The following is a 13,751-nucleotide window of genomic DNA, read 5'->3' as shown; positions in this document are numbered from 1 at the left end:
CCGCGTCCTGACTGAACAGCAGGCACACGGCCCCAGGCTCCAACCCAGCAGCGCTGAACATGCTGCGCGCCCGGCCACCACCTTGCCCTTCAGACTCGCACGCTTGGAACAGTGGTCCAAGCCGTAAGGCAAACGGGCGCGCTCTTCAGGGATTTTATCTAAAAACCAAACATCACCACTGAAAAACCAAGACCCACACCAAACCCCACAAGCCCAGTCCACGAACCAGAAGCAAAGAACTTGGAACCAGCAGGTGGAGGCGTGCTGGTTCCGGGGCACTGGCACAGCCTCCGCCCACCCCAGCTCCGCATGAGCGCCCCGCCCCCGCCCCCCAGGCGCGCCCCGCGCCCCCAGAGCCCCGCACACCTTCATCTTGCGCAGCCGGGACTTGTTATCGTGGCACCAGGCCAGGCAGGTGGCGGTCTCGCGCCTCTCCAGGGACTCCTCCACTTCTTTGGCCGTCAGGAACATCTCGATGTTCACTAAGTCCTTAGGGGAAGAAAGCGGTGCGTGCTCAGACCACTGGCACTGGACTCAGGCATTGGACCCCTGGACCCCCGCCTCAAGGGCCGCGGATGCCCTCGGGCTCGCTCCCGGCGGGCTCGCTGCCAGCAACCTCGCCCCGACACTAACCCTGCACCCCACTGTGCAGCCTGGCAGAAGGGCTGGGGTGTTCTGATCTCGCAGGAGCACCCCAGGCTGTTCCGGGCGCAGGAGCACACCCTGTGGGGTCTGGCCATCGGAAAGGCCTGTGCCGCATTTAGATACCGTCTCCCGAGCCCCACCCAGAACCTTGGGGCCCCAAGGGCAGAGCCCACCCCCACTTCAGCCCTACACCAGGAAAACCTGGAGACCCCGGCAGCCCACACTCTCACTTTCCGTGTGTTTTCTCTTGTTAAGATTTACTTGAACTCGAGGTTTTTGAGAAGGGGCAGGCTCTGGCCCAGTTTTCTCTCCCCTCCCCTTCTCTCCAGTGCCTTCGCTCTTTGGGAAGACTGGCCCAGGGTGTGCATCCCCGAGCTCTGGAGGAGCCCACAGTAAGGAACCTCCACCAACTCAACCACACATCTGCTGCAGTTAAGGGAGCTCCGTGTGGTGCCCGGGGCCTGCAAGGCCGCCAGCAAGGACGACTTCCCCAGCTGCACAGGGTGCAGGGCGGGGTGCTGAATGCGCCCATGCCACACCAGCCAAAAACGTTAGCCGACATCAGTTTCTCAGTGAACGGGTGGAACAGCCAACCCAAGGGATCCCTTGCACTCTCAAGTGACCACGGACGCTCTACGTGCTGGAGTCCCACACCAGCAGGCGAGCCGTGACTCAGACATGTCTCCAGCGTCCCGGTGCAGGCCTCACACAGCGGCTCGGCACTGCCACAGAGGGCAAGTCTGCTTCCTTGTCCACTGTCTCAGCCCAAGGTCAGCCATGGCAAAGCAAGTTAGGAGTTCACCACAGAACCTCCACGTCCAACCAGCCAGGGCAGGCCGACCTCCGCGCAGGAGGTGTGGCTGGAGAAGGCCTCAGAGGCCCCCAGTGAGTGCAGCACGGGATACAAGCTTTTCAAGAGACGCAACCACAGCAACTCAGACACTGTTGTATCTCAGGTAGGCAGTAAGTTAACACACAGAAACAACTACATTATAGCTCATGACTCTGCAGTTAAAACCAGACATTTACAGCAAAATTAACAACAAAAAACAATAATCGGAGTACTGTTTCATGGCAATGCACAGGCTCAGCATGCACTGCACCCGCGGACCAGCACAGGTCCCCCTGGCTGGCTGGCTGTGCAAACAAGTGCTTGCCGGTGAGGGCAGAAGAGCAGAAGACCAAAAGGGCAAAGGGTGTGCACCAGCGGAGGGCCGGGTGCTGGAGACCACCTGTGAGCGCTCCAGGTTCTGAGGAAGCTCTGCAGCGGGCAGTTCAGGGTGGCCATGCAAGGGCAGCTCTACTGCGCCCTCAGTAAGGATGACAGCTGGGCCGCCAGAGGCCGAGAGTGGGTGGTGCCCCGACGCCACCCCACCTCACACGGCCTGACACCCCACCAGGGCTCCCGGAGCCCATGTCCTGACTGCCAGGCCTGGGGATGAGGAGAGGGCACAGAGCAGGACTCAGGCCAGGAGGACCAGGTGTGTGGCCTGGACAAGCCCCTTTGCCCCCGGCCACACTGCCTCCTCCCCCTGCCCCTCTTGTGGGCCATAGCCCACAGCCCCATAGCCATGTGTGAAGGCCCAGCGTCGGGTTCCTATTCACTGAACAGGGTGAGGCGGCACCTCGCCTCAGAGGAGGTTGTGCTCTTAGATCACTTCTGTGACCTTTTCTCCACCACCTTCTGACTCTTTTCCTGAACCTATCCTGTCAGGCACACGCTGGCTCTCCCACACGAGTTTCCAAGGCTCTTCCTCTCCTGTTCTCCATCCTTGTTTCTCAGCTCTGCTCTAAATCCCAAGAGGTGGCCTTCCGCCCACACATCACGGTCCACCGTGTGTCCTCCGTTCACACAGCTGCAGTGTCTGGATCTTTCTCTCTCCTGCTGACGGTTTCCCTGACGTCCACATGCCCTTGGCCGTGGAAGTCACAGGAGTGACGTTAAACCAGCTGGCTGGAGGGGTGCCAGCGTGTACAACATAAACCAAAACTAAACATCATCCAAGAAAGCCAGGTGTCCACACACGTGAGGTGCCAGCATTGCGGTTTCTAACCGGATGGACACAGACAGACATGACTGCAGGCATTGCTCTCCTCTGTGACCGTCGGCACTGCCTGTGGCTCGAGGCCCCCCGTCTGGGCTGGCCTGGTGCTCTCTCTTCATGGTGTCTTTTGATGAACAGATTTCTTAATGAACCCCAATACACCAGCCTCTTCCTATCCTGCGGGAGGCCCCGCCCCACCCTGAGGGCAGGAGGACATCCTCCTAGAAGTGACTTCAAGGTGCGCATGGTATGAAGCTGGGGGTTCCACGTGGAGATCCTGCGGCGCCCCCTGTATAGGATGTCCAGGATCTGACTACCATCTGAGCAGGGCCTGGAGCAGAGCAGCAACTTCTTAGGGGCCCCAGCATCCCCCGCATTCTGTTCTTCACAAAGCAACCAGGGTGAGCGTTTTAAAGCAATTCCTCCACTGCACCCTCCCTGGGCCCATTTCAGTTGAGTGAACCCCCAGTCTCCCAGCTCTGCACATGCTCTGACCCCACCCCAACACATGGCAGCTCCGGGGCCTGTCCTAGGACCCTCCCCTCATCCCCCTTCAAGCCTAGCCTCGTGTCTCCTCGACAAGGTCTGCCCCAACCAACCTTCTGAAATTCGCCCTCCTCCTGTCCCTCTCTGCCCTGTGCACCTCTGTAAACACGTCACCCTCACACAATCCCACTGGACTCCATGCCTCTCTCCCCCTACAGAGCACACATTCCTTGGAGCCAGGAGGTGCGGGTAGCTTGTGATTCCCCAGCCACTGCAAGGTGCGCTCAGCCATGCCCTCGCAGGTCTCTCTAAACACCACCACAGATGGATGGGACATGCCAGGCGAACATGAGGCAAGGAGAGCCTGTCAGTCAGGCAGAAGCTGGCCGGTCGGGCGGGGAAGAAAGAGGGTGGGTGGGACGGGTGGGAGGGGCTGCTGGGCACCAGAGCTGAGACTGGTGGCCCCGCTGTCCACTGCAGGAGCCTGGGCACCTGGGAGCTGCCCAGGGCTGGGGTGCACACGCGCCCCCTCTGCTGCGTCAGTGTGACGACCACGTCGAAGGAAAGGAGCAGAGCCCACAGGGGCCCAGGGAGCACAGGGGCCTGGGGATGGGCGAGAAGTGTTGCGAGCAGGACACGGCAGAGGCAGGACGGCAGATGGCCAAGTCCAGGGGATGACAAGGAGCCTGCCTGGGCAGGGGGCTCCTGCCATGGCCTGGGGCTGAGGCCAGGACGGTGACACGGAGATGGTGGATTGGTGGGGCCAGGGCGCACAGCCAGGACCTTTGGACACCTGCGTGGGGTCGAGAGCATAGCACCGAGGGGGACCCGAGGCCACGTCCCAGGACTGGGGGACAGGGGGTCTTATGCTGGGCTTTGGAGCTTCCAGGGCTGAGGCCCATTTGGCCCTAGGTGGGAGCCACACACACGTGGGTGGGATTTAAGCCACAAAATGGGATGGGATCATGGTGGGGGAAGATGGGCCCAGAAAGGCCAGCAGTGTTTAGATTGGCTGAGGAGATAGGGAGGAGCACCCCCAGGACAGAGGGGTGGACTCAGCAAGTCCCAAGGGCATGGCAGAGGCCACAGCTCAAGGACAGAGCTAAGGCAAGATCCCACCCAGGATATGAAGACAATGAAGACACTGCTCTCTATAGAGATTCTGCCACCAGAGATTTCAAAACATGGTCATTTTAGTTAACGTGGGACATGGACATCACCTTAAATCTGGATGGGGCAGAGCGGGGGTGGGGGCGGGCATCTGGGCAGCTCCGACCGCGGTGGGCCCCCCACCATGGTGGGTGCTGCCCTCAGGGGACCAGGGGGACCACAGCCCGACAGCAGAGGGGCAGCCCCCAGCTAAACCAGCCCAAAGGCTAGAGAAAGGCGCAGCCAGAGCTGTGAAGGCCTGGTCAGGGGGCGAGGTCACTGAGTGAGGCCACAGAGCCCCGCCCCTGCCGGACGCCTGCGCCACTGCCAAGCAGCCTGCTCTGCAGGCTCCACACTGCCCAGGAGAAGAGCACTGAAGGCAGCAGCACTGTTTATTTCTATGCCTGCACCATGGGTACCACTGAAAACAGACCCACCCTAGAAAAGCGGCCTCACGCCAATAAAAACAGCGCCAGGAGCACACCTGGTGTGGGGCCTCTACTGACCAGGGAACTCTGCCCCCACGGCACAAGCACACACGCCGCGCAGCAACAAGCACGTCCAAGGGTGGCCCGCGCCCTTCCCTCTCCCCGGCAGGCCGCAGGAAGCGAGCGGCGTGGACGCCGGCCCACCTCGATGCCGCTCTGCCGCGCCAGCTTCACGGCCGTGTTGTAGTAGCCACAGCGCAGCAGGTGCTCCACCATCATGCGGTCCATGCGCTTCCTCTTCCACATGCTGGCCGCTGCGGGCTGGTCGCTGCTGTGCTCCTTGAGGTGCTCGATCCTGCGCTTGCACAGCTTGGCGCTCTCGTCCTCGGCCTGGATGGACTCCACCGCCTGAGACACGCAGCACAGAGGAGCGGTCAGGACGGGGCGGTGACCAGGCTGCCCCATTCCGAGCGTCCACAAACAGGGGGCAAGGAAAAGTCAGAGGAAGGCTGGGGAGGTCCCTGGACTGCACGGGGGACGTAAAGGGAGGAGTGTCCCCCTGCCCATGAGGCGTGTCTGTGCTCAGCTGTTACACTGAGAGGCATGTCACAGCCCACTCTGGATATTCAGCCTTCTTTCCAGGGACGTTATGTACATTCAGGTATATATCCTGCAGCTATGTTGCCAGATACGTATAATCTCAAATTTGTTATAGCTTCTTGGCTAATTAAACCAGTTATCATTATAAATTGACTTTCTATCTCTTATAGTACTTGTTTCCTTAAAGTCAATTTTGTTCAAAATGAATACAGCTAGACAGAAATGTTCTATTCCTGCACTGCCCAATACAGCAGCCAGACTCAATCACCTGAAGTGGCTAGTGCAACTGAGGAACTGAATTCTTAATTTTATTTCATTTAAATATTAATGGCCACATGTGGCTGGCTAGTGGCTACACACTGGACAGTGCAGGTCCAGAATTCTCAGTGACCCTGTTTTCTTTCAGCACATTCCACTATTTTCTGGCCTCCAACTGCTGTCAAGAAGTCAGCTGTCGGGTATTTGCTGCTCCTTTAGAAGTGGTCTTTTTCCTCTAGCTGCTTTTAAGATTTTTCTGTCTGTGTTTTCTTAAGTTCCACTAAGTGAAAATCCTACGTAGGTTTATTTTTATTTATCCTGTTGGGACTCTGAACTGGTGACTTCCATCAGCTCTGAAAACCTCTTGGTCGTTCTCCTCACACCATCTCCACTCCCACCCACCTCTCCTTTCCGACTCTGGCTGAACACAGCAGTCTGTTCGCTGATGTCTCCTATCCTCTTATGTATTTTCATCTTTTTACCTCTCTGTGCTGCATTCTAGATAATTTCCTCAGACGTACCTTCCAGTTCACTAATTCTCTCTTTAGCTCTGTCTGATTAAGTGTTAAAATGTTTGTTATAAGCAAATATTTGAGTTTTTCACTTCAGTTATCATATTTTTCACTTCTTGAAGTTTTACTTGGTTCTTTTTAAACTCTGAATCACTTTTTGTACTTTCTTTTCCCTGCAGATATTTTCAAGCTGTTATGTATTCCTGACTCAGTAAAGTGCAGCATCTGACCGTTTGTATATCTGAAGTCTGCGCAGATCTCTTTCTGTTGTGTCTGCTGTGTCTTGTGCACCTGGTTATCTCTGAGTGTGCTGGGGACTGTACTTGAATAATGTGATACTCAGACTGACACGTCCCCCACACGAGAGAACTGCATCTACTCTGAACAGCATCTACCTGCTGGAACACCCACACCAGGTAGAAGGTGAGGTTCTGGCTCACCCAGGTGTTCTGAACCCAGCCTGCAGTGCTCTGTCTGGGAAGTCTGCTCCTGGGGACCCCTCCCTGATGTGTAGTGCTATAGGGTCCTGCCATCAGGCTTCCCCTCTGCTGCCCCAGGGTCACTGGCTAGCAAGGCCCTCGGAGGAGCTCCCATTGGTGTGGCACGGCTGGCATTCCCAGGCAGCAGTGGCTCCTCGCCTCTCTGACCCCCTGCCCTCCGATTCTGGTGATTCCCTTCTGTCTCATGAGCTCTTTGATACAGTCAATAAGATGTTTTAAAATATCTTATCACACTTTTTGGGTTGCTCTCAGTGGCATATTAGTCCAAATGCTCTGTCTGCCACTCCCAGAAACAAGAAAGCCTACCTGCTGTTTTGAGGTGAAATTCTAACAATAATCAATCTGCTCCCCGTCCTGGGCTCCCCGTCTGGGCCTGGGACACTCTGGAGCCAGGACAACCAGCCCTACAGGAAGAGGAACGTGGGGCTGGAAGCCAGCCTGCCAGCCCGCCAGAGGCTCGAGGGTGCAGACAGCGCAGAGGGGGACACCTCTCCCATGCTCCTGCCGCGACAGCCCACCTCTCTACTCGGGACTTCCTGGCCCCAGTTGCGACCCTGTTCCCACAGAAGACATCCCCTCTTCAGGACAGACTGGGTACACGGGGAGGCTGGGTCTGTGGGGCCCACACTGCAGCCTGACGGGAGCACGACCTGGAAGCAGCACTGACCTTCCTTTTGAGGACACTAAGCTTCTCCACCACGCCATCCAGAAGGCTGACCACGGAGTCCACGGCAGGGCAGCTGCTCAAGGTCTTCTCCAGCTCAGCCACCACCATGGTGACGTGGCTGGTCTCCCGGTCAATGTTCTTCTGAGCAGCTCGAAAGCGTTTATTCAGTGTTTCATAGGGCACCTAGAAAGAAAGGAGATGGCTCAGATCCATACCATCATGTGCGAGCACCACGTGGGGGACGTGCCGGCTCCTTCATGGCACTTTTTGAGGCAAAAGTCTTAGGCTTCTAGTTCTCTAACAATGTGTCTACTCTAAAATTTGACTGAGGCCCACAAAAGAATGAAGAGTCACTCACTTTCCTGGATGAGGGGACTAATGCAAATATGCATACTGTCCCCAAATCTACAGACACGGTGCCGCCTCCGTGCCTTCCAAAAAAATCTTTAAATGTATGCGGACAAAATTATCCCAAGTTCATCTAGGATAACAAATAGTTAAGGAAATGACCACAAAGGAGAGTAGTACCGGGGCTTAAACCGACCAGGTTAGAAAACCCACGATGAACCTGGGAGAAGCCACGTCGTGCAGCAGAGGCAGGACACTGACAAGACAGATGGGCACCAGGTCAAGGACATACAGAAAGTGGCACCTCAGCTGGACCAGGGTTGAACAGTGAGGGCACCAACACTCACGTGAAATTACAAGTGCACATCGGACCAAGCTCAGCAAGAGAACACTTATCTTTGCCCGGGTATAAAGGTAACCTATTCCCTACACACATGTGAAAAGTGAAAAACCCATGAAGAATAATGGAGAGTCCTGGTCACTCTCCTGCCGTCTTGACAGAGCTGCAGCTGATGTCCTCTTCCGCCCTGTTCTGTGCTCCCGTGCTCGTCGCAACACGACCAGGCTGCGGACTCAGCACTGCACCCTCGGGAATCCTATGGAAACCCGTCGAAGACGAGGACTTCCCCACCACCAAGGCTGCTCAAATGGCCTGGCTGCACTGGCAGCAGCGGTACCCTGCAGAAACCTGCAAGGCTGTTATAAACCACACCCGAGGGAACGCTTCGTCTTCAGCTGTGCCCGGCGATGCGGAAGGACCCCCTCCCAGCAGGCACTGCGGGCTCCACCAACACTCGTTAGGCACCAACTGCGTGCCAGGCACCGTGATCCGCAGGGAGAAGACCAGGCCTGGCTTGGAGCCTGGCTTCCTGGGGACAGAGATGCTGGGGCGACGGCAGAGACAGGAAGGGCCTGGCCCCAACCAAGGAGGGGGCCACCGCAGCAGGACTGTTCCCCGAAGACCCGCAAGGCCAGCACTGTCCCTGCCCCCAGCTGCCACTCCCACCCAGCCTCCCGTGGGGACTCGGTGGCAGTGGCAAACATTCCCATCCACACCTTGGGTTTTACCAGCCTGAGGGGCAGAACGCCACTGGACGAGCCCCATCTGCCACACGGGGAGACCTCAGCGCATGGCCACCACCGTGCCGGGACTGAGGCCAGTAAACGCTTGAGCCTGCCACGGGTCGGAGGGAGCTCTCAAACCACAACACAACTAGGAAACCAGACACAGCGGGACATGGGAGGCGGCGCCAGTGTCGCGTGCAGAACCAGCTGGAACCGCCCTTGCTGAGGGAGTGCGGTGCAGGCTCTCGCAGCATGCCATGACAGCGGTAGCTGCAGGCGGTGAGCGTGGGGTATCAGCTCCCATCCCCACGAGCCGGCCTGCTCGGATCCGTGCTGCTGGCCAGAGTGGTCTGCAGGGCCCTCCATCACCCCACTCGGCCTGCCCTCACGGATGCTTCCTCCTGAGGATTCAGGATTTCTTGTAAAAAATGAGGGGGTTCTTTCTTTCTTTTCGTCTCCACTGGGTGAGGAAGTCAGCCTGAAGACACCCGTTTCCTAGACAGCACTCACCACGGTGCCTGGCCCAGGGGGCTTCTGAATAGACATCAAGTCAATGACCAAAGGAGGGAAAGTGCAGACAGAACCAGGCCCCATGCCCAGCACAACGCTCGGCAGGCTCCCCAACCATGCTCTGCCACGGCACCTGGCACCTTCCCTGGCGTAGGGCCCCCACACTCGACTCCATCTGAGTGTGCCCTGCCATGAGATGGAATTTCTGGAGGTTATGAAGTATGACTTAGTCTTTCCTACGACCATGCCAGGGTCTAGTTTGAGCAAGACACAGTGACAGGGCCATCCTCAACAGGTAGAGACACAGAGCGTCCGCAACACCCACATGTTTCCAAACCACCACCAGGGAAAGGTGTCTGCAGGCATCCTCAGTTGTACTGAGGTCTGTGACCTAACCGGCCTGTCCTGACTTTACACCCCCAAAGAGCCTTCCGCCTCACAGTCAGCTCCGTGGTGCATGGGTAAGGTGAAGCCACTAGCAGACAGCCGGCGGCAGATACGAATCCCTGTCCTCCACGTCCAAGCTTTAGTTTCCCAAACGCACCTCAGAATAAAACAACACAACACGGCATAGAGACCTGAGTGCGTGTGTCCACTAGACTCCTGGACGAGACACGAGCAGCTCTTAGAGGAAGGAGCTGGAATCGCGGTTGGTGGCATGCTTACCGACAACTGCATACTCCCTTTCAGAATCTAAGGCTATTTTTTTTTTTTTTTTTTGTGAGGAGATCAGCCCTGTGCTAACATCCGCCAATCCTCCTCTTTTTTTGCTGAGGAAGACGGCCCTGGGCTAACATCTGTGCCCATCTTCCTCCACTTTATATGGGACGCCGCCACAGCATGGCTTGCCAAGCAGTGCGTCGGTGCGCGCCCGGGATCCGAACCAGCGAACCCCAGGCCGCCGCAGCGGAGCACGCGCACTTAACCGCTTGCGCCACCGGGCCGGCCCCTCTAAGGCTATTTTTTAAATCGAAGTGTAGGCATTAATTTTACTGCTTTGAAAGAGTGAGAGCTCTGAGCTCCGCTCCAAGACCGGGAGCTGGTGAGCCAGCTCTGCCCTGACAGACGGGCAGGCCTCCCAGCACGGGGCTCCCACACACAGAGGGAGGTGCCCACAGCGTACCACGGAGACCCCCAGGGCCAGGACTGAAGACCACGCAGGAGTGCAGAAGGCCGGGAAGGCCTGGCTCCACCAGCACCCTCCTCTCCCAACACAGTGGAGCCAAGGCCTCAGGAGCCACCACCTGCCCCAGGGGCCCTGCAGACTGTGCGAGGACAGTCATGTGTGTCCAGTGTGACCAGGACTGACGCTTTCAGGAAACACAATAAAGCAGAATTACTAAATAATGAACTGAAACAATCCCACAATGCACAATAAACAAAAGCTCCAAAGTTTTATCATCAGACTCAGACATTAAAATTATATTTCAATAAATGTAATCAAAACAACCATAACATAGGAACAGAGACAAGGTCACAGGCCTGCACACGCTGTCAGTTCCTGCACCAGTGATCACAATGCTCCTGGTCTGGGTGGCCGAACAGCCGGGCCAGAGTCCCCTTTTGAGCGCCGTTACGCACGCTGTCCTCCCCCAGGCTCCTCAGCACCGGCAGGCTCCCCCATGACGCAAGAGCCTGCTCCTCGAGGACAACTTACCCAATCTTGCTGGACTACAGCACAGTGACGCGCGAGAGGGACATGTCTTGGCCACCCTGCCTTCCGCTCTGTAACACCGACCTGGAGAGCTCGCCCCACAGAGCCAAGGGGAATGAAGGGGACATTCCAAAGCAAGCTCCACAGTCTTGGGACACCCACTTCTAACTTCTACCCAAAAAGGAAGCAAGCGATGCTGTAACACTCCTCTTCAGTCCGTCAGCAGTACCCAGTCCCAACAATTTATATTGTAAGGTTATAGTCACATTTCATTATTTTATCTTTTGACGAAAGAAACCAACACTGGATCTGGTACACGTCTGGGCTGCAGTTAACAAAACCGCCTCACAGCGTGGCTGGCCAGCCTGAGGGCCCACCGCACTCTTCCACCACACAGCCTGCGGCCCACGTGGCCTCCAGCCCACGTGCTCCACTGGCCCACCCTGGGGAGTCGCAGCAGCATCAACGCCCGTACAGCTGCAAACACTCACCGTCACCTGAGTGCCAGCCCCTGCATCTCCAGCAACTCTGACCTTCAAACGGCCCCGACCAGGGCTTCCTGCTGCCCCTCCTCCCAGGGAGGACGAGGACTCCTCCCTGTGCTCGCTCTCAGGGCTGCACTTCCAGGCCCCTGCCTTATGCTGCCTGCACCCCAATCTGCCCCCACCCCTCACCAGTCTGTCCTGGGCCCCCCACCAGTCAGTCCCCCAACCGCCACCAGTTGGGCCCGTGCCCCCCACCAGTCGGTCACACATCCCCAACAAGTCTATCACACACCCCCCTCCAGTTGGTCCCACGACCCCCACCCGTCTGTCACGTGCCCACCTGTCTGTCACACGTCGCCCACTAGTTGGTCCCCCACCCCCTGCTCCCGCCAGTCTGGCCTGTGCCAAGAGCTCGAGATGCAGTTCCGGGTCAGGGGTGCAAGTAGCAGCCCTCCTTGCTGCAGGAGCTCCTAGAATTTCCGCCCCGTGTGCTCTGGTGTCTGAGCCACGTGGCAGCCTTCTGTGCCAGTTCCATCCAGAGGACACCGGGCAGCCAGCCTGGGAAGCTCCTCAGCCTTCTGCCCACGGGGCACCCAGCCCAGGGCCCTTGCCTCTCCTGCCTCCCCCAAACTGTCCCCTGCTGCTCAGTCACCAACAGCTCCTTCCCAGGCTCCCTCCCACAGGGTTTTTGCCACATGAAAAAATGGAATTTCAGAAATGCTGAAGATCCTACACCAAGCCAAACTGCCCTCAAAAACGAGGGCAGAATGACGACACTTTAGCTCTGCAGGGGCTCCAAGCTCAGCCCCACAAACCCTCTCTGGGAGGAAATTACTTAGCGAGAGTCCTCAGTGAAACACAAATAACAGCACCAAGAAGGGAGATAGCGCGAGATGCAAGGAACGGCAACGAAGAAAGAAACCAATAAAAGATGTGGTCAGGCTAACAAAATATGTAGTTAGCCTAAAAGAAAAAAAAAGACATAGCCTAAATAAATAAACACGGATTACCATGACTATAAACTTAACAGACTTTGGAAGAATTAAAAAAAGAGAGACAAATATTAAAAATATAATCCTAAAAGCACAGGCACAAAGGCAAACATAGACAAATGGGGCTACATCAAACCCACAATCTCCTGTGCAGCAAAGGAACTGCCCACAGGGTGGAGAGGCTCCCGGGAGCTGCAGGAGATCTGCAAACCACACAACTGAGAAGGGTGAATGTGCAGAACTCCCACAACTCAACAACAACAAAAACAAACAATCTGATTAAAAAAGGGGCAAAGCACTCGAACAGACATTTCTACATTTCCTATGTCATCAAGCACACAAGGACGCTCAGCCATCACTACCATCAGGGAAACACACATCAAATCTACCACGAGACACCACCTCACTCGCAGGAGGACGGCCACTACCCAAAAACAGAAACACGTGCTGGCGAGGATGTGGAAACTGGAACCCTGGGCACTGTTGGTGGGAGTGTAAAATGGTGCAGCCGCCGTGGAAAAGAGTATGGACGTTCCTCTAACAATTAATATGACCCAGCAATCCCAGTTCTGGGCATATACCCAAAAGAGTTGAAAACAGGATCTCAAAGAGACATTTTCACACCCATGTTCACTGCAGCACTATTCACAACAGCTAAAACGTGGAAGCAGCCTAAATGTCCATCTGTGGATGAATGGATAAAGAAAATGTGGTCCGTCCGTACAATGGAGTATTTTCAGCCTTAAAAAGGAAGGAAATTCTGCCACATGCTGCCACATGGATGGACCGTGAGGACATGATGCTAATGAAGTAAGTCAGACAAAAAAAGACAAAAACTGTGTGATTCCCCTTATCTGAGGCATCTGAAGTAGTCAAACTCTCAGAAACAGAAAGAATGGTCGTTGCCAGGGGCGGGAGGAGGGGAAAATACGGAGCTGTTATTCAATGGTGCAGTGGACCGAATGTGCCCCCCCCATAATTCATATGTTGAAATACTAACCCCCAATGTGACAGTACTTGGAGATGGGCCTTTGGGAGGTAATTAAGTCATGAGTGTTGAGCCCTCATAAATGGGAATAATGCCCTTAAAAGGGACCCCAGAGAGGGGCCGGCCCAGTGGCACAAGTGGTTAAGTGCGCGTGCTCCGCTGCGGCGGCCCGGGATTCGCCGGTTCAGATCCTGGGCGCACACCAACGTGCCGCTTGTCGAGCCATGCTGTGGCGGCGTCCCATATAAAGTAAAGGAAGATGGGCACGGATGTTAGCCCAGGGCCAGTCTTTCTCAGCAAAAAGAGGAGGATTGGTAGATGTTAGCTCAGGGCCAATCCTCCTCACACAAAAAAAAAAAAAAAAAAAAAAAAGGGACCCCAGAGAGCTCTCTCATTCTCTTTCTACCACGTGAGGACAG

General features: G+C 56.2%; 1 protein-coding gene across 3 annotated transcripts in view; it reads right to left on the bottom strand.

Moving 5' to 3' along the window:
• Window positions 1-13,751, bottom strand: part of MAEA (macrophage erythroblast attacher, E3 ubiquitin ligase) — a 39,349-nt gene that overhangs the window by 9,691 nt on the left and 15,907 nt on the right. For 2 of the 3 annotated variants that reach the window (XM_004432208.3, XM_004432209.3), the window contains exons 2-4: window positions 7,291-7,473; window positions 4,958-5,161; window positions 367-489 (exon numbers count right to left, since the gene is read on the bottom strand). In XM_004432208.3, the coding sequence (XP_004432265.1) occupies window positions 367-489; window positions 4,958-5,161; window positions 7,291-7,473 (510 nt within the window). The remainder of the gene's footprint in view (window positions 1-366; window positions 490-4,957; window positions 5,162-7,290; window positions 7,474-13,751) is intronic. The other variant, XM_014788812.2, reaches the window with a different exon arrangement.

This window comes from Ceratotherium simum, chromosome 8 (assembly GCF_057802395.1).
Source record: "Ceratotherium simum simum isolate JZ-2026a chromosome 8, ASM5780239v1, whole genome shotgun sequence".
NCBI classification, from domain to species: Eukaryota; Metazoa; Chordata; class Mammalia; order Perissodactyla; family Rhinocerotidae; genus Ceratotherium; species Ceratotherium simum.
Note: the sequence above shows the minus strand (reverse complement) of the source record. Positions and strands in the feature narration are given on the sequence as shown.